General features: G+C 40.4%; 1 protein-coding gene across 2 annotated transcripts; it reads right to left on the minus strand.

Moving 5' to 3' along the window:
- Positions 1 to 2,367: 2,367 nt before the first annotated feature.
- Positions 2,368 to 21,111, minus strand: MYNN (myoneurin). 2 transcript variants are annotated; one of them, XM_074963589.1, is made up of 8 exons: positions 21,045 to 21,111; positions 19,453 to 19,745; positions 14,962 to 15,764; positions 12,961 to 13,120; positions 12,014 to 12,192; positions 11,567 to 11,650; positions 10,629 to 10,715; positions 2,368 to 8,338 (listed from the first exon to the last, which is right to left on the minus strand). In XM_074963589.1, exons 2-8 carry the CDS (start codon positions 19,716 to 19,718, stop codon positions 8,070 to 8,072), a joined length of 1,848 nt encoding a protein of 615 aa, XP_074819690.1. In that variant the 5' UTR covers positions 19,719 to 19,745; positions 21,045 to 21,111; the 3' UTR covers positions 2,368 to 8,069. The 2 variants fall into 2 exon arrangements, with proteins under 2 accessions (XP_074819690.1, XP_074819691.1); XM_074963590.1 differs by lacking the exons at positions 19,453 to 19,745; positions 21,045 to 21,111 and adding an exon at positions 16,707 to 16,862 and having other exon boundaries at positions 2,369 to 8,338.
- Between the last annotated feature and the right edge of the window lie 343 nt (positions 21,112 to 21,454).

The following is a 21,454-nucleotide window of genomic DNA, read 5'->3' on the forward strand; positions in this document are numbered from 1 at the left end:
ATGGTCCTACTTAAATATCATAAACATACTTGTTGAGGTTGGACCTAATCAGTTTTACTTCATCTTCCAGACAATAACCACGTATTATCTTGCATTTTATAGAAAGGAGAATGCAATGGAACTTAAAGAATAATTATACAAAACTTACCATTATTTAATAGCATGTAAATGATTCTGAAGCAAAGGTGATAAGAGACTGTACTTTAACAGAGAATAGATGCTGTTAGAGTTTGGGACCTGGAAACTGCACCCTCTCTATAATCCCCCAAGATAACAGCTTTACAGGAATAATGCAGCTGGATAGACCTAGGTTCCAACTATCACTCTGAATAGAACACTCAGTGGTGTAGACCCTGGCTGTGGAGTTCCTTGTCAGAGATCAGTATGAGCCCAACCAGTTCATGCCAAGGTATAAAATATGCCTTTTCAATACAGCTTTCCTTCAACACAATTAAAAAAAAAAAGCCATGCACAAAGTTAGCCTTAGCCCTGGAGGTGGAGAGAGAGATGTTGGGCTTTTGTGCCTGTTAGATACCATGCAGCTCAGAATCACTGTAATGACTTAGGCCAGTGATTGATCTGCTCCAGTATCCTGTCTCCCAGTGTCGATGAGAAAGATGCATATTGGCCCATAACAGACAGTTATGGAATAGCCTGCTTCCAGATAATGTTTCTTCCTATTGCTAGGTAGGCCTGGTCTACACCAGAGTTAGGTTGACGTAAAGCACCTTACTGGTGTAGTTAGGGTGATGCAGTGTCTGTTACTTACATAGGCTGTTGGCTGTCTTGTCAGTTTCATGGCATGGCCGTGAAATTGACAAGAAAGCGGGGTAGCTAGAGCCCAGCTGTCACCCATCTCCCTGGAGAGCTGGGCATCTGGACCCCACTTCTGGCTGGGAGCCAGGGCGAGAAGCCTAGGGGGCGGGAGGCAAGCCAGGCTCCCAGCAGGGAGCTGCCAGCAGAGTTGAGAGACCGGGCTTCCCACACTGCCCCTCTTAGGTCGGTGGAAGCACTCCTGGTGCGCCACCAACACAAGCAGGGTAGTGTGGACAGGCACCACCAGAGTAATTACCGTGGTGGCTGTAAGTAGACATAATATAGGTCAACTTAAGTTTCTAGTGTAGACATACCCTTAGTGGTAGGTTTATTTTAGAAGCATGATAGTGTGTTTATATTCTTTGTCAAAATTTAAGGTAGATCATCCTCCCCTTTTGCTGCACATTTATGTTCAAACTACTTCTAATGATTAAATTAACAACTTACGGATTGTTAATTAATGATTAATGCTAATGATGGATAATTTTATTCATAAAAGTAATGTAAGCTTAAAATAGGCTGTGATAAGTAACCATGACTCTGCCAAATGCAGTGTTTTAATTTTAATTGGTTTGATGAGAGCAATAACATCACAAACAAAATGTGAAAGGATAAATGGCATCCACTTTGAAAATAAGTGATGTGTATTTTCAAAGAACACCCTCACTACCCCTCATTATTTATTTTAACAGTAAGACCTTTAGCCTGTGACAGCATTCTGTTCCATTGACATTATCCGCAAAAGTTGTCCACATATCTAACACCACTAATTCCTTCACATACTTTTTATCAGAGAGTGCTGTAAGATGACTACTTCTAAATCTGTTACAGTACTTATTTCAGCAGGTTTCTTCAAATTAAAATAGCCAAAATCACAAATTCTGTCCAAGGACTAAGTTATCTTGTATACTTCTGAATAAAAAAATTACTATAGGCAAGAAACTACTACTTTATTCCTGTGAATAAACTGTAATAGCTAAAATGCTACCTAGTTCTCATCTTCGGCACTCCAAGCACTTTACAAGGGGAAACTGAGGCACGGGGACGGGATATGATTTGCGCAAGGTTACCCAGCAAGTCAGTGGCACAGTGCTTTAGCCAACAGGCTCTACTGTCTCCATAGAAAAAAATACAAGTGATTTTTTTAAAAAAAATTAAGATATCCTTTGTAGAAGACATTCACTGCAAAGTAGTTTATATCTGCTTTAAAACATGGGGGTAAACTTACATTGTTTTGCACACTGCTTTGCATCTTTCAGTGCTCAAAAATAATTATAGTAAGTAGTATTTAGAACAAATTTTTTGTTCCTTTACACCCAAAATATTGCCTTGTAGCAAGGGACTTGGGTGGTTTTTTTTTCTGTTGGAAGGAAAATGTAATGAATGATGCTGTTCCCAAATAACCCCTATACAGCTGTATACAGTGCTAAGGGCTGTCTCTGAGCCCTCGCTGACGCTAGTGTAGTGTGTTGTGATAGTGGTTATGTTAGACTGCTTCCCTCCTCCTTTAATTACTACCCTTTGTAATTACAAACACCAGACACGAGCTGAGGGAAAATTACAAAACAAGTTTATTAAAGCCTAACATAAACACTGCAACCTAAGTATGTACACCCCCCCGCCCATGGGATTATAAAAAAAGAACTGAACTATATACACATAGCAGAAGGAAAAACACTTTGTATATACAGGAAAAATACTTCAAAAATAACTTAACCCAAATCGATTATTAGTTCTTATCTAGACCTATTTCTGTAAGTCTTACCAACGGCGTCTCAAAGTCCAGTCTTGTAATCCTTACTCTGGGCTTTTCTACACTTGGAACTTACCAAAAAAATTATTGCAGAATAGCTATTCTGGTATAACTCCCCATTCTGGAATAGCTAGCTATTTTGGTAAATTTCCAAGAGTAGTCAAGCCCTCAGGCAAAACTTCCATTGAAGTTAGTGGACTTGCTGAGATTTGGATCACACTTGAGATCGTCTTTAGAAGTCTTTTTCAAGATTTTAAAGAAATTTTAATGGTCCCGCTTTCATTTTTCAGAAAGGAGAACTTTGGTTAACTATTAACGGCATTTGACTATTTAAGACGTCCACGTTTTCCCCCATCCACTCTTTACATGGACCATCAATCCTCTTGATATAACTTCCAGCTCCAAATTGAACTTGAGAGCAGTAAGCCGCCACATAAGAGAGGCATGGAAAGTACTCCAGGCATTGCCACAGATATGCAGGACAGCTCTCTCTCTCAAAGTTCTTCAGCACCCAGCTGGAACACTCCTACACATTTTTTTAAATTATATGTTATATTAAATTAATATATTTAAGGGAAATCAACTCAGCAGCTGAGTCATTTTCATCAAAGTTGAGGATAAGAATTGGTACTCAAGAGTACAGATCATTAAATTATTGCTGCAACAGAACAACTTTATCAGAACCTGTGTATTCTGTGAAGAGAGGTTTAAAACCGTTGTCTTGTAAAAATGATGATCTTCCTGTGTATAAAGAAAACTAAATGAGTAATATAAAGCAAATGTCACCTCTATAAATATCTAAACTGGATCCAGTATAAATCTAAGCACTGTTGTTTTTTTTTTAAGTCTGAAGTGTAAGAATACTGTAGTAATCTAAAATTTTAGAAATATAAGAACAGTTGAAACAAACATTCTTATGGAATGCATATTCTACACAGGAATGTGTTTTTCAGAGTTAGTTTGCTCTTCTGGTAACATATGCATTACTCAGTAATTCTGAACAAGTTAAACTTTTTTTTTTTTAAAAGCAGTAAGGACATCAGAAGAGATGTACTTTAGTACATTTAAAGATGAACTTGCCAAAGAGCAGTGTAACCCATATAAGTTGGCAGAGCACTTAAGATGGCTTTTCTTTTGTGCAATACTAATTACTGAAACTGCATTCATCTTTATACCTTTGCTGTATTTTTGGTAGAAAATGCAGCCTTAGATCTGGTCACAAGGAGTGGACCTTTGTCACTTATATTCAAGGCCCTGCTTTTTGGTGCGATTCTTCAGTCACAGAATTACCAGTTGGACATGGAATCCTTGAAAGATTACGAGGGAAAAAACAAAGATTTCAAAAGAATGAAAAAAGCCACACTGCACCACTGAAAACCCAAAATGATTCATCCAATGTCCTACACCCGTGTGCTGAAGGATAGTAGATGCTGGCAAATGCTGTGGCATAGACATGATGGAGACAAGCAAATACTGCGAAGGTCAGGAAGCAATGACAAGGATTGGCTTTACTGCAGTGAGAAGACTCTTGGGAGACTTGGTTGTACTTCATAATGTCCAGTAACCCTCAACAGCAAATTGACTGCATGTAATTAAGCATTAAACAATCAAAAACAGTATTACACGTCACATTTAAAATGATAAACAACAAAAGATGAAAGGTCTATTTAATTTAAAAGGTACAGACAAAGAGGAAAACAAACACATGGATAAAGAAAGCAACAAATAAAAGACAGAGCCATGCCCAGGATTCAGGGTTCCATTTGCAGAGGATAAATCCACTAAAAAATTTTTCACAAAGCCCTTTTAATTAAGGTGAAGATGAGTTATAGGGAGTAGAGTAGGAATTATATTAATAGATATCTTCTATGCTCTTCTGTTTACCAAGGCCTAGACCCTAGGCACCAATGCAGATAAAATGATATCAATAAATAAACAACCAGCAAAGAATGCACTTAAAAATATCACAGATGCTGTTTCTGACTGGAGAAAACATGCCTCTGTGGCTCTTTATTTGATTATTCTTGACAGTTCTAAGATTGGCTTGGTGAGGCATAAAAACACTCCCACTAATCACAATGGAGCTTAAGCAGTGACACTGTCAGACACCAGAAACGCTGCTTGTTAAAGAAAAAGCTAATATAAACTCCTTGGGTCCGGCTTACAGACAATGTGGTTCAAGCTGCAGTAGCCACATTTGGATATCAAAGGAAAACTCCTGAATGCTAAAACCAACCAGAGTATTGGAAAAAGCAGAGGAGTGCATGAAAGCAGATAGAGTGGTGAAAAGCAACACAAGGGCAGATGAATGAAGAAACATTGAAGATCTAGCAGCTGAAGCTGCTGCTATTATGGATGTCAGGGCTATGTACCAAGTGATTAAAATCCTGTGTGTCAATTTCAGAATAGGACATGGGCCAATAAAAAGCAAAGATGGAAAAATGCTTACAACTAAGGTAGAATAGAAAAATAAATGGGCAAAGCATTCACAGAAGTCCTCAACAGACCAAGACCGACTTCAGCACCAGACTTCCATTTAAACATGCAAACCTGACCAACGTGACGTTACCATCAGTCCAAGAGAGATGACAGAAGTACAGGCCACAATCAGGAAACTGAAAAAAATAACAAAGCAGCAGGAGATGATCAAATCACTGCAGAAATGCTAAAAGCATTTGATACTATCACCTTAATGAAACTGACAGAGCTGTCCCATAAAGTTTGGGAAAAAGAGAAGCCTCCTGATGAATGGAAACATGGAATCATTGTCAGAATGTCCAAAAGGGGTGATCTTATTGACTGTAACAACTGGAGAGGAGTTACACTACTCTGTTGCAGGGAAAACCTTCGGTAGTGTGATTCTAAACAGGAAGAAAGAGGCAGTGGATGCAAAGCGTAGAAAACAGGCTGGATTCAGGCCCAAGAGATTCTGTGTAGACCAGATATTCAGTTAAGGACCACCACAGAAGAAAGTACAGAATGGCAAGGTCCCCTCAACAATTTCACTGATATTTTTTTTTTTTTTTCAAAGATAGACCTACATTATGGACTATTCATTCTTCACTCCTATGGAATCCCAGCTAAAGTTGTAATCATCATCAAGGCCATGTACAGAGATGTGAAGTGTTCTGCAAAGGTGGACACCCAGACAACTGAATGGTTCAGTGTGGACACTAACGTGAAACAGGGCTGCATTTTATTGCTGCTGCTGTTTGGCACTGCCATAGACTGAATATTGAAGAAGTGTATTAGCAATACTAACACTGATATAGTGTGGGGGAGTTGACAAATGTCTAGAAGGCCTAGACTTTGCTGATGATATCATGCTGAATGACACCCATGAAAAGTTACTAATAAAGACAGACAACCTTGCCAAGAACAACCTTTGCCTATCTTTGTTAAGTCCCTCTAGTACGGCAGTTCTCAACTGGGGGTCCACGGCCCCCTGGGGTTCCATGAACCCTTTCAGGGGGGCCGTGGAGCCCTAGCACAAACAAACCTAAAACAAACATCTTTGAAACCTAGATTTCAAGCAGTAATATTAGATAGCAAAAATATCAAGAAAGTAAACCCATTCATCTACCTTGGCAGCACCATACTGACCAATATACATCACAAGAAGGAAGTGACATCAAGAATAGGAAAGGCACCCACAGCATTTACTAACCTTAATATGGAAATCAATGAGAGATAGAGCATCAGACCAAAACTGAGAATTTTCAATTCTAATGTAATCTCAGTGCTAACATATGGCTGTGACAGATGGAGATCTATCAATGGTTAGACAGAAAACTAGACACCATTGAAAATAAGTGCCTATGAAAGATTCTGGACAGTGAGAAAGACTTCATTACCAATGAAGAGATCCATGAAATCATCAATCAGCAACTCATTTCCACCAGACTCAGAAGGAAGCCCTGAACATATCTGGGGAATGTACTCTGGATGTCAATACAAAGACTTCACATGAAAACTGTTCAGTGGAAACCAACTGGTGTGAGGAAATAAGGAGTCCAAGAGAAACCTTAAGAAGAACCCTTAGCAGAGAGGACAGAGTAGTTTGTCTCAGCACCATAGAGCAGACAGAAGCAGCAGCAAAAGACAGAGGAATTGAAGACCCTAATTTCTGCCCTGTGTGCCAACCCTTGCACAAGAATGTTAAAAAAACCAAAACAAACAAAACAGAATAACACCACACACTGTGGTATAAAAAACAAACCTTTTTCACATGGGTCTTGCTACAAACCACAGCAACTGCCTAAAACTGCACTACTGGCATGGGAAATAAAGCAGTAGATAAACACTACATTTATTTTTTAAGGAAATGTTTTTCTATTATGCCCTCCTGAATTCTGGCATGGAATAGTAAGAGCCTATTAACCCCAAAGTTTAGGGCCTTGGATCAATCTTCTTTACTAAAACACCCCCATCTTTAGCTTTCACTTAATTTTTTTAGAGTAAATTTATTGCTCATTTATTGTAAACTCTTCAGGGCAGGAACTGATGTGTCTGTACAGTGCTTAACCCAAAAGGGCTCTGATCCTGACTGGGAGTTCTAGGTGCTACTGTAATATTAGTAACTATGATGATGAAAGTCAGACATTTGCTAGCCATGTCTCCTCACAGCTAACTCAATACATCTTCTTACTTACAATAATCTTAATCCAATCTGACCTACACCATTCATCATATTCCATCTTTTGACCTCTCCTGAGCAGAAGACTGTCACTTCTGTCAAACTATGAGATGTTTGGGGGATGTGGAGAGATGACAGCTAGGATCAAACTCATGTTTGTCACATCTGAATGTGAATCCAGGCCTGGGAAAGGCTATGTGCTATCTAGCCTCTAAATCATTGCTCAAGGAAAAAGCCTCCCTCACCTGTCATGGCATTTGCCCAAAGCTTTCCATCTAGTCTGACTGGCAAACAGCTGCTTCTGATCAACACCAGTAATGCTTCAAAAACATTTCACCAAAGAACTGGCCCAGTTGCCATCATATACTTCTCTTACATTGGCCTGGAGTTTGGGAGCCTGTGTTTAATAAATTTGTCATGCAATTTTTTTTTTTATACAAGGCTGTGTACAAGGACCACACCTGTGAGTTAAGGTATTTAAAGTAAATTGACTTACAAAAATATGGCTTGAAAGTCTGCACACAAACAACACTAACATATTAGCTCTGCATGAGCATTGGAGGAGATCTCCAGAGTACAGTTACGTATCTATTTAGCACACGTTTCTTAAGGCAGGTGCTCTGGAAAAGTATTTCCTCCTAGGAAAAGTCAGTGGTCAATTACAATGATAAATATGATTCCGGATTAGCAAAATTTAACAAGAAATGACAAACAGCACTGCACAGTGTAGATACATTACCAAATGTCTTCACTTAAAAGAATGAGAAAGAGTAAGTCCAACAGCTTGGATGATTATGTTCACCTTACCAATAATGTGTGTGTTCACTACCAGGATTGTCTTGTTGGTTCCCATATTGCACAGAGTCAGTACAACTGCTGCAGGAAAATAAACTGAGGTTCTGAATATCCAGTCACAGCAGACCTCAGCAATGTGTCTGAGGAAGGAGACTGATTACCAGTTATAGGCAGCAGCATCTGATGGTCTTCAGTCCCAATGGGAAGAGAAAGTGGTAAAGACATCTCAGAAGGCTTCACATCTGCAGATTCTGACAAAGGGCTTTTTTGATTTTGAATGGATTCTTGCTCATTGTAGGAATTATCAACTGTGTTAGAATCAAGGGTGGTTTCAGATCCTCAAAACAAAACAAACAAAATTTATAACACATTCATTCATGAGGAAAAAGTAAAATGCCTGCAATTAATGTAAGGAAAAGTACACTTGTGACAGGAAAAACCATTGAGTGGGTGAGGTAAATTAAGAGATTAACCTCTTTTATCCCTCAAAAAACCTCAACAGTCCCCCACCCTCAAATTATAGAATCATAGAAATGCAGGAGTGGAAGGAAACTAGAGAAGTCATCTAGTCCAGTCTCCCTCTCCCCCAACCGTGGAAGCAGGAACAAGTACACCTAGTTCAGTCCCCTTAAAACACTTTGTTACAACTATTCTTTTCTAGGGAACAAAGACTGGATAGAGAATTGCTCAAAATTCATCAAGGGTGCTCTGTAGCACTGCAAAGCTATCCTTTTAATCCAGCTGGCTGGTAGACTTAAAAAAAAAAGAGTTCTTTAAGTGTAAGCATTTGGGGTGTCTGAGAATGACACTGCCTGAAACTCAGCCACCAAGCCAGTCTGAGCTTAGTCTGAGCTTTAAGTATCAAGTCCCTGGTGCCCGTGTCCAGGTCATGACGGCTCGAGAAATGATACATCACAACAGAGCCTCTGTTATCTGGGCCACAGTAGAGTAACAAATCCTTAAGGTCACAGTTTATGGGGAAAATCAGCAGGGATTCCTTGAAATATTCTAGCAGTGGGCTGTAGAACCATGGGCATGTCAGGCATCATCTCTTTCAATTAACACAGTGCTAGGAAGAACAGAACTTTTGCAGAAGAAGGTTATTTTTACACAGTCACTTTCTAGAGTACAAGTGCACTTGAAAAATCAGTTTTGATCAGGTCTCAGCTGAAATGGGTGACAGTGGACCTTTCATTAAAAACTTTCACGTCTCCCCCGCCCCGAATCCTTGTAGGGCTTTGATTCAGGCCCTGCTGAGGCTAGATAAGGATATTAATTAATCGTGCCATGCTAATACAATATTATGGTAGCATGCAAGGGCCACACACTAAGCAAAGGTTTGCAGTTCTCCTGTTTATGCTACTTTAACTCCCTTCTCTCTCTGCCACCACTTCTGCTTCTTTCTCACCTCATCTTCCATGTCTCCACATACCCAGCCTGCACCACATTCCAGCTCCCCCAGCCTGGTCCTCCTTTGCTTGGCAGCCTCTACGTCCCTTTCCCAACCTGTCTCTTCACTATTCTTCCAGCTCCACTTCCAACAAACCCTCCCCAGCAGCTTACAGCTTGTCTCTCCCTGACACTCCCTTCCGTTATCTTCCTGCTTTACTAGATCCTCCCCACCCATCCTCTACATGCAGTTTCACCAGTCCATGATCCTCAAAGCTGCCATGGCATGTTACTTCTGCTTTCATTCTGCTAGTCTCTCCCCTGCACTGTCTGGGCCAGCCCCCGTGATTTCTTTTTTTATACAACTAGAGGTAAGGGAGTTATGGACTTAATGCACTTAAGTATGGACAGATGTGATCCACTGTAAGAAGGCATGCAGAGCCAGTCTGGAGGGAGGTTGTTTACATTATCATCTTAACTGCCCACATACAACTCCTCCATGCTCAGTACTGTAAGCTATCTGTATACCAAAGTTACTGCCATTCAAACACTTGCATGTAAATCTAGGAAGAACAGGACTAGGTATGAATGAGAAATCTTTTTTAGGATAGAATTCCTAATTGTAAGTGTTGCACCAGCTGTCTATCTGAGCTTGTGTGCCTGTTAATCCAGCTCAGACATGGATTAACTTTGACTATATAAAAAAAACCCGAACAAACCCACTATCTTTAATCATTGCATAAAGGAACATCTGGGCCTACAAAGAATCAGGAAGAGTAATTCCTGGAACTGGTGTGAATCATTCACCTCAAATCTATACCTGTGAGAGCCATCAGATGTGGGGTAGAGCCATACTGAATAGAATTCACAAAATTCTTTTGTGACCCAGATGACTTTCACAGCTGTCTTAGAGCAGAAATCTTTCACAGTTTTATTAGATGAGACCAGATTTTTAAACGTTAATAGTCTTGTCAGCAGCCCCCCACTCCCTATTGACAATAGTGGCTTAACACTGCAGTAGTCACTGCATTTTCTTTTTTAACATCTCCCCAGGACCTTCCATTTTAAAGCCTGCTTTTTCCAATCCTTATCTGAAAGATTTGGGTGCCATTAGAGCAGATATTCTAGGCATTAAACAGACCTCTTTTCTTATCTAATTTTATGTTACATTTAAAAACACTAAAGCAGAATTGTTATTCTTTGACCCCAAAAATTCATTTTTACAAGACTAATACTTACCTGTGTGAACTTTTGTTTTGTGCTTTTTTAAATTTTTTATATCGGTGTAAGAATTTCCACACAGTTCACAGATAAATGGCCTTTCACCTGAAAAATGATTTGACAGTTAGAATCGCAGAACAGAGAAAAACTATTTCTTAAGCTGTCTGTAGGACAAAAGGCAAAATAACTGCAATGAAAATTACTTTAACAGCTTTATGAACTAAACCCATCTAAAAACAGTATCCAGAAGGAAAACATTCAAAAAAAGACAAGATGAAAATGACAGGTTTCAGAGTAACAGCCGTGTTAGTCTGTATTCGCAAAAAGAAAAGGAGGACTTGTGGCACCTTAGAGACTAACCAATTTATTTGAGCATGAGCTTTCGTGAGCTCATGCTCAAATAAATTGGTTAGTCTCTAAGGTGCCACAAGTCCTCCTTTTCTTTTTAAGATGAAAATGGTGAATACAGCACTGACTGCTTCATTTGAAGCAGATCAGACACCCAACTTGTCTTTGTACAAATGTTTATCTGAAAATTAATACTACAACGTGAATATTTTCTTTAATATTTAAATAATTCCCATGTTACTCTATATTACAATGCTTTACAAATAGACCACACTTTATAATCCAAGGAACGGATAAAAAAGTATAATCTCTATTTTACAGTTGAGAAAACAGAGACACCAAGAGGTTAAGTGACATGCTGACTCACACAGAGAAAGTTTAGCATCGGAGTTCCTGATTCCCTACTCTGCTGAAGTCTTGTTATTTTAGATTTACAACAGTTTAGATTTATTTAAAGAAAAACTATCTAATCAATTTTAAATGAGTTAACACAGATACAGTGTGTCCTCTTAATTTGTCTCAATTATAGCATAGTACATAATTTTAAATGCAAAAGATCATACTGAAAAAAATTTACAACACAGGAAGTGGCCTATCTGGAAACTGACCTGTATGAGACCGAAAATGTTTGTTGAGCTCTCCTGAGGAAATAAAACTTTTGCCACAAATACCACATATATATGGTTTCTCTCCTGAAGGGTACACAAGGCGGTTAGTATTTCAATATACAGATGTGTATGTAAAATACATATTAAACAGAGTCAGTGTACAATGGTGTGAAGAGCTCCCCAAACCCCAATAAAAATTCAGATTTGCACCACTAAGCAACCCTCAAGGAAAAGCCCAAGGAAAGAGCCAACACGACTCTGGTCCTTTCTCCTATACAGATTCCATACCCACTAATGCAGACTCCATTACTCCACTCCCTCCCCAAATCCTGCTCTTTAGACTCCATTATCACTAATTGCTCCCTTCACCTCTTCCGCTGCAGCCAACCCTCTCCAAGATGGATCCCCAATTTACACCAGCTCACTCAGCAGCCCACTTATCCTTACCTGTATGTTTTCGTGAATGAGTGATAAGAGAACTGGATACTGCAAATGCTTTCCCACATGTATCACACACATACGGCTTTTCTCCTGTATGGCGACGAACATGGTACGTCAGCGTGCTGGCCTGAGCAAACCTCTGCCCACACCTATCGCACACGTAAGGCTTCTCACCACTGTGCTTCCTAGTAAGAAACACACGCCTTAGAGAATCCCACACAAGGGAGAAGAGGACACAAGATGAAAGGAACTTTGTGTTAAACCAGTTAATATCTTATATCTGGCCTCACTATGGTGATATTTTGTAGCCTAACAGGAGTAAGATTAGAGTCTAGTTTTCAGGTGGAAGTTTCTCACCCTCAGGGACTGCTCCAATTCCCAAAGTCAACGGAAAGAGTCCCACTGACCTCAGTGGCTGTTGGATCAGGCTAAGGGCATTGCACAGGCAATAGGTCAACCCTGAGAAGTAAGCAAGACTTGTGTCACTCTAGTATGAAAGCTGATTACCAACAACACTGACTGCTACTGCAGAGAGACACATTGTACTCTCCCCTGCCAGAGAATATAAATGGACTCATCCCTTCACCAAAACAACAATGGCAGAGAAGTTCTCTTCTCTCAGTATGGTTAGAAAGGGAAGAAATTACCAAATGCAACAGGGGTGCTAGGATGAATGTTCCCACATGGACTGCTGTTCCAAATCACTACCTTGGGTGGAAGAAGCAGGCCGAGTACATACATTAGTCTGCAATGAAGACCTGGAGCTGAAAGTAGGGAAGGACTGGGAATGACAAAAACAAGTACAACATTTATTTAGGCCTGATCCTGCAAGTGCACACACACACTGAACTTCCTGAGCAAGTAGTTGTTTAAGTCAACTATTCTCATACATGAAACTAAGCTTGTGCATAAGTGTTTGCAGGATCAGGGCTTTAGTTAGTACTTTCACTCACCTGGCATGGATCTTCAGATTGCTTGAAGTTGCAAACTGCAGATTACATACATCACATTTATATGGTTTCTCTTCTCCATGATGCATACGACTGTGGAAAACTAGCTGGCATTTCTGGGCAAAGCCTTTGTCGCACAATTCACATTTATATGGCTTCTCCCCTGGGAAAGAGATAAACTGTTACCTTTCCACTGTCTTGGTGTCTATGTAAGAAAGCCTTCAGTTAAGTTAGTTGACCCAAACTCAGGAGTTGACCCTAGTACTTCTTGTTTAGTGATGCCACATAGCACCCAACAATCAAGCAGTTGAGTCTGCACATTATCAGAACTGCAGCAGATAATTTTTTTAAAGCATCACCATTTGAAAATTCTCCGGTAATTAACTATTAGTTTTAATAAAATCTATTCTTCACAATTAATACTAGCACTGCATTGTCAGTAGGCACAGAATCATTTTAACTTATGCAAAATCCTAGATATTAGAGCTGGAGAAGACCTATTAAGTCATCTGGTCTGTCCAACTAGTATGTTCTTCTGCTCTTGCTAATATTTCCTTAGTATCTGCTGCAGCATGCTAACAGCGGTTCCCTGACCATCCACTATTTTTTAATAGATATTATGGTATTCTCTAATAAATATGTGCTAAGTACTATTCCTAGGTCTCATGTGACTGTATCGTAGGAGAACATGAGTTTATATTACTATAGTAGTGCAGAATCTGTTAGTAGGCAGAGGTTTCAGAGATCCTTAAATTTAATACATAATGCCATAGATCAAGGCTTGACAAAAAAATAAATTACCAGACACCTGCTCTCTAGAGGACTACATCTGCCATCGAGTGGCTGATGCAAATGATAAGGTTTCCCACCCGTCCATGCAAAGTCCAGGTGCAAGAACCAGGAAAGGGAAATGCATGCTGATGTTTCTACCAAAAACACTGTCCTTGGACCCTTCTCAGGGGTTCCAACTTTCATATTAGACTCTGGCTAGTCAGCATCTGGTAGATTTGAAGCCTTCCCCCTTGACTACTGGAAGGGAAAGGAGTTCTTCATCTGCCCATCCTTACACCCTCTTATTTCCTCCTACTCTAACTACTTCCTGAGATTCCTGGAAATAGCTCCACTGCCTGAATCTGCCCAAACCGGAGCATAATGAAAGTGACATCATTTCTGGAAGTTTCACTCCTCCCCTAGAGTCCTGAATAACAGCAGTAAAAGGCATGTGTGTGTAGACAATTTTACTCTGTCACCTACTGAAAAGGCTATGAGCAGCAGCAGCAAAGGCACTGGGGCTCTCTGCAGACAGCATCAATTCACATTTGGAAAGTTATTCTCATAACCATGTGCTATAAACTTTTTGTAATTAAATTAAAGCTCAGATTCTGTAATAATGTATGGCTTAGCCATGCACTATAACAAAATATCATTGTCGAAGTTTCCTACTTGCCACCGGAGATTGGATTTTTCAACCCCAGATGTTATCAAACTCATTCTGGTACATCAAGACTTGACAGACATAAATAGCTGCACAGATTACTATATTGTGTACATGATGGAAATCTGAAAGACAGTGAACTAATAAATTATAAATGCCATTAATGTGACATAGCTTGAAAGGATAGTCTGATCTCTTGTATATCAGTCAGACATTTTCTGCATTGCACTCCACTTATTTACCTTACAAGGATAAAGGACTGAATCAGATCTGCTGGGACTTCAGGAAGTCACGGTATTCCCTACAGGGTGCTTTAACTGCAATGCTATCCTTTCTAGCTCTACTATTTTTCTAGACACATTCATAGTTTCTATTTTAAAATATTACAGACTGGTGGAATGCAATTAGCACTGACCAGCAGTAACCATCCAAATATACAGAACATCAGCATGAAGATTTGAAGCTTCTGAAACAACATATTAGAAGAAAACAGGGCTCCTTTCTAGTTATTCTTCCCCATGCTATCATTAAAAACAAAAGAAGCTCTTATAAACAAGACCACAGCTTACCTGTGTGCGTTCTGACATGTGTTTTCAGCTGATTACACTGTGTAAATGCTTTCCCGCAGAGTTGACACACATAAGGCTTTACTCCTTTGTGTATTCTCATGTGTCGTCGTAGACTACTGGCTTCTGAAAATATTTTCCCGCAAGTGTTGCATACTGGCTTGGCCTTGGAGTATTTCTGATCTAGTTCTTCTCCGGCGCTCTCCAGTTGGTAAGAGTTCTTTTCACTAGCTATATTAGACATACTGTGTTCTTTCAATGCACAGTTCTGCTGTGGCTTCCCCCGTTTTTGTTTCACTGTAATAGTCTGAATCAAAACATCTTGTGCTGCAAAAGTTTCACTTTCCACCACAGACGCTAGCTGTAGCTCTGAGTTATCGCTGCCTTGGGCAGCTTGTTCCGTTATCTGCGTGGCCAGTTTATTTGCATCTAAAAACATATCGACTGATGAGTTCTCAATTATGTCATTCTGATATTGCACTGGTTTATTCTTCATGTTTTTCTGAGAGTTAAAAGTCTTTTTTCGCTTCCTGGTCTGAGCAGATTTCTTTTCTAAACCCACTTTTTTTGCTTGTGGCTGAACTGAGTCTGCAGAAGGGGCATCTGATTTCTCTCTATTATTGTAATCTCGAAGAGTGAGGAGGCAAGTCTGTTGGTTCAGTTCAATGTTTCCCGTAATACTAGAAATCTCTGTAGAAGAGGGATTAGCAATAAAAGCAAAGTCTTCCATTTTTATTTTACATTTGGTGACCACCTCCTCCACTTTGAGATAGTCAGCAGCCTGGTGAATTTCTTTAACATTCCAACTGCAAGGAAACAAGGCTAAATGACAATATTCTGGACAAAGAAAACCTGTGTCACTGAGAATCAATATAAATAAATACTAAGACTTTTACAGGTTTCAGAGTAGCAGCCGTGTTAGTCTGTATTCGCAAAAAGAAAAGGAGACTAAGACTTTTTTTTTTTTTTTTTTTAAGACTTTTACATGGCTGTTCTCTTATTTAAAAATAGTTTCATGGTTAAAAATTATAACTGTCAGGAGAATCTAACAAAATCTAACTTTATATCTTTGATATTTTGAGATTATTTAACACTGATATATGATAAGAGACATATAAGCTGACAAAAATAATAATTCTATAGTGGTTTCATTCAAGAATCTCAAAGCATTTCACAGACAATGAATAAAACCTCAACACCTCTGTGAAGTATGTATTAACCCCGTTTTACAGACAAAATTGTTTTCAAATGGTCATTACTGTGGATCAGTGGCAAAGACAGGAGTAAAACCCAGGAAGTATAGCTTTAGGAGACTATCCTTTTGTTATACCTGAACAGAGGTCAACCTATAATGATTTAAAAAAAACCCTCTAAAAATATGTGTTATACAGTATTCTAACAAATAACTATCTCTGGAGCTTACAATGCTTGGAAACAAAATCAGTGGTAAACAAAGTGATTTTATTATGGTAATAGGTTCCCCAAAGGACAGATTTTAAATAACAAAGCTATTCTCCATCAACACAATATACAAAGCAATTACTTTCAGTACAATAAAATGACTAAGAATGATACAGATCACTTTGGTCTAAGCTGATATGGATTCAGTATAAATGCAAAAGGGAAAAAATTATGATTAAAAAAAAGAAAAGTAGTAAAGTTCAGAAAGTCAGCCCAAGTTTTGATATTCTGAATATTCCTTCATGTGAAATAATATCCAATACTAAAGTGAGTAAAACAGAATTTACCACAAGTGTTCTTTCAACCCCTTTTTTCTTTTCTCCTTCCCATTCTCCTTTCTTGTCTTATCTGTCTTTCTTTCCTGCCTTTCTTCTTGTCCATCTATTTTCTCCTCCTCTTCCTCTCTCTTTACCTCTCTTCATTAAGGGCAAGGCCGGCCGTTACAGAAGCATTCTAAGGATGCTGCAGTGGTTTGTAAAAGCACTTTCTTAAAGAAAAACTGCAGTAATTGGTTTTAATAGCTTAGAAAGATAAATATTAACTACAGAATAGTATCTTGAACACAAACCCCGAAGTTAGTTCAGCATTAGCGTTGCACAGTTCAAATCATAACAAGCCAGGAAATACAAAACTAAGGTTCCATCTATTGCATTAACTTGTCCGCACTGCTGATGGAACATTAAATTTTATTATATATAAGGTACATGATTTTACCACAAAAATATATATCTTAAAGATACACAAAGAATAGAAAATACCGTGGAAACTATTAAAAACTAGACATTTATCATGGTACATGAGATATATCCTGGTCTAATAGGGACTACCAAAAATACAACGGTATAAAAAGTAAATACAGTGGTGCTGTAAAAAATCCATATTTTTAATAACGCCCACTGTACTACATATGTACAGTGTGGCAGAACTAATGATGCTCTTACATTGTCTGACTTTTTGTCATTTTATTTGTGCAACCAAGATGCTGTACTAACAGTTTCACATTCAATTTCTGCCAGAGTGGATCCAATTGCAGGATCAGAGCCTAAATAACTAAAACCTGCTATTTTTGGTACTCAGAGGTAGTGATTAGAATACCTTGTATTATATAAATTTTCCTCTCAAGCACTGATTGCAGAGTGAAGTTGTCTGTGGCGCCAATCTTTTAACTACTTCTGCATGGAAGCAATCGTTTTCTTTCCCCACACAAACAACAGGAAAAACTGACTACACACAAAGTGATGTAAAGTGCACAAAGTTAATAACGAAAAAGATGGAGAAATATTTGTTCTCTAACCACTTTTGGGTACAGTAATAAGAGGTGTTACTTGTAACAGTAACAGGTAAAACAAATTCATACAGAAGTCTAATTTTTGAATTGATGGTGTCCCTAAACTATCTATCACAGGGTGAATGGTCCCTTTAAGAGGAAATGGATCCAGTTCACCTGTGACTAGTTAGCTGCCTCCCAACAGGACCTGACAGAAGGCACCTTGCCTCTATACAGACCATGGCAGGAGTTGAGAAAAGGGAGCATGTAAGAGTTACTAGGAGAGTGCTACATAAGACAGTGATAGTTAGGAGCTTCTTGTGAAGAGAAAGAAATGCAGAAAACTGTTGGGAGAGTGAAGCAGATGGGAGCTATTGGAAAGAACTAGTCAGATGAGGAAACCCTGAGAAATAGAAGCCTCAAGGTAAAGGGGAAGAACTAGCTCAGTCAGCGTAGGCCAATCCCATGAACTAGAGAACTGATTCTAGAGGGAGGTTCCCATAAGAAGGGGTAGGACTTGCAAGAAGGGAGCCTGGGGAATGAAACACTGTGGAGAGTCCTCCAGAGATGTGGCAGCCTGGGCATAGGAATTAGAGAAGAGGGACTGTTTACTCTTGGGTGGGCAGTCAAGAGTGTGGAGCTGGAGGATTGCTGTATTTCAACCTGCCTTATTTTGGGGTTTTTGAGAACTGTATTTCTCAGAGGGACTTGCTGAAGGTTGGAATTCTATTAATAAGTTATACCTAGAAGCAGAGCTTCACTTGGACATAGGAAAGGAATGTTGTCCTTCTGGGTGAGGAAAGGTGACCTTCAGGGTGATCCATGGAGGAAAAGATGGGCAACTCACTCAGCCCCAGAGATTGTAGGAGAAACTGAGGGAGGACTAGCCCTGACCCATCATGGTTGCTTACATCTGGTGGTGGTGAGCCCTGTTACATCTTCTCTCAAACTTTGGTATTTGCCTTTCCTGCTTATGCAGCTAGGTCTGTCTATGTATATAAGGAAAAATGGGCTCCTGTACAACCAACATTACTGTGGGGGTTATCCTTCTCCTCCCAGAAATTAAGTAGGATATCTTTTTAATCTCAATCCAGAGAGCCAGAGTCACAAATATGAAAACTCCTACCAGCAAGTCATTTGACCAAATATAGTTGGAAGATTTATATAGACACTATGGAAAGTTGATTGTAGTTAGAGAACATATGCCTCTTAATATGGATGTGAATTGTCTGAATTGTCACAGACACACTCTAAATGGCATCTGGATGGCTTACACAAATTAAGTTTTATTTTTTTAAAATATATATACACACACACACACCTAATATAACACATGAGATCAGGGTCGTCAAGGTGAGTCTGGTATGCACATAGAGAAAGGCTTTGGTGTAGAAATTAAGTAGATGACTGGGAGAGGAGACAGAGAACTACAGCAACTCAATCTGAAAAATAATTAGGTGACAGCAATTGTATAGCCTAATAATGGGTTTAGATACCTTAGCAAGAGAAAATAGGAAACAAATTTCAGGTCTAACAGGTTAGACACTATCACACACTTTGAATAGAAAATAATAAAGGAACCCTATTTGGTTCATATGTAGTATTATACATGCATTTTAAAAGCCATGTAGACAGCTGACCTTTATTCTTTGGTATGTACTGTATCTGAAATTAAATGTGTTCTTCCATAATTTATGGCAAAGAAATCAGTACTGAATCTCTTTAACTCAACCTTTATTTAAAAAAAAAAAAAAAAAGTATGTTACCTGTCAAGGTTTAAGTTTCCTGTGTATATAAACTCCAGGAGTTTCTGAAATCCATCAGCCTTCACTTGAGTCTGATCCAAAACCACATTATTGTCAGAGGCATCCCTGTAAAATGCACCAAAGTACTCGCTGAAGGAGGCAAGCACGTTTCTGTGAGCTTTGAACTGGAATTCACCAATAACTACTGTGCAGTCACAAAGGAAGCCTGCCTCTCGCTGCTTGTTCAGCCTCTCTAGAAGGTGCTCACAGTGATGGGAATACTGCATTTTGGTAGAGGGATGGAGTGTCTTGGCCTAAAGAAGCAAAGAAACTTGTTAACTTACTGTGTTTGAAAGACATGAAATTACAGTTGTAAAGTGGGACACTGTCCAATACTGTTCCCATGATCATTGCAGTGCAACTCACTTTAATATAGTGTCCTTTGAGCAAAATATAAAAAACAGCGAGAAACAGAGCCCTGGATCCCTCTCAATGTGGGACCGGTTAGTCTTAATGCATATAGAGACAAGGTGTGGGAGGGAAAAGGACACATTGTGCGTGTGGGGACACATTCTCCCCTGCCCCAAAATCTGAATATTAGGTGAATCGTTCATTGGTCCAAGTCTATCAGCCTGATGCTTTTATAGAAATGGTCCTGTAAAATGAATGTTAAAGTTTCTAATCGGTGGAGTATCTCCTGACAGAAACAGATTTTTTCCATTGAACAGATCACGGGAGCAGTTACTAGGAAACTACTGAGTTCTAGTGCAACTGTGTGGCAGTTGGCAAGATGCTACCTCTTTGTGCATAACTTTCTCCAGGTATACAAGGGGGATAATGTTTACTTACAGCTATGTCACAGGAGTGCTGTGAAGATCAGGGATCCTATCAACCTTTTTTTTTAATAACTTTCCCTGGCTATACCTGAGTGCCCTGGCTAGGCACTCTTCCTACTTGGCTGTCAGTAGCCGCTGTCTGTGTGGGTCATTAACACAGCAACGGGGGGGGGGGGGGAACCATCTGTATAAAGCCAGCACATTTACCAGGTGGGCTGGGCAGCACTTCGCCCTGGGCTGCACTAGGTACGCCTGCCCCGACCCAGCGGCGGGGAATGAGAGTAAAGTGCCCAGCGTAGACAGGGGCCCAGGGCTGCTGCTATTTGTTTCTATGGCAGCGTGTCAGCGGAGAGGAGGAAGAGGGCACCTACCCCCGCTCCTCAGTTAGCTGCCTGGGGCGGTTCCTTTGCCCAATCCCCGGCCCCCACAGTTACTTGGTTCGGTTCGGTCCGGTTCCCCCCCCCGCTAGATGGTTTGGTCGCATCCCCAATTCTCCCATCACGTCAGCCCCCGCCCGACTCCGAGCCGGCTGGCTCGGCCCAGTCAGTCCCCTCCAAGGAGCGGCTAACGCGGCTCTGTCTACACCCACGTATACCCCGGGGTGGTTGGTTCCGTCCCATCTGCCGCTGCCACCACCCCTCCGGAGCTGGGCGATTTAGTCCCGTCCGCTCCCACAGCCCCCCAAGACTGGTCGATTCGGTCCCGCCTGCCCAATCGCCAAGCGGCGGAGCCAGCTGAGTGAGGCCCAGCTGGGGTGGGGGAAAACTGTACACACACCTGAGGAAGGGGAGACCGAGTCCGTTCACCTCAGGCCGCCATTTTATGATGACAGCACACGTACCGCTTGTCCGCTTCCGGAATATCACTTCCGGTCCCAGCCTGGGAGGTCTCTGCCCCCATCCACATTGGAGCCAACCAAGCTCCACGTTACGTCGCTAACAGGACCTGCCTCCCACAGTGGCACGGCGTCATCCTCCGGTCTCGGTCTTGTGGGGCTGCGGGGGATGGTGGAATAGAGGCGGTGGGCAGGGCGTGGACAACAATTCCCATCGTGCACTGCAGCACCGCGGGCGGGAGCCCCCGATTCAGCGTGGAGCAGTGCACGATGGGAGATGTAGTCCCGGTAGGGCTGCCCCTCTACTCAGTGCGGGTGGCGGGTCATGTGGCTGCCAGAAATAGGCTTCCAA

The sequence above is a fragment of the Natator depressus genome, chromosome 9, assembly GCF_965152275.1.
Source record: "Natator depressus isolate rNatDep1 chromosome 9, rNatDep2.hap1, whole genome shotgun sequence".
In the NCBI taxonomy this organism is placed as follows: domain Eukaryota; kingdom Metazoa; phylum Chordata; order Testudines; family Cheloniidae; genus Natator; species Natator depressus.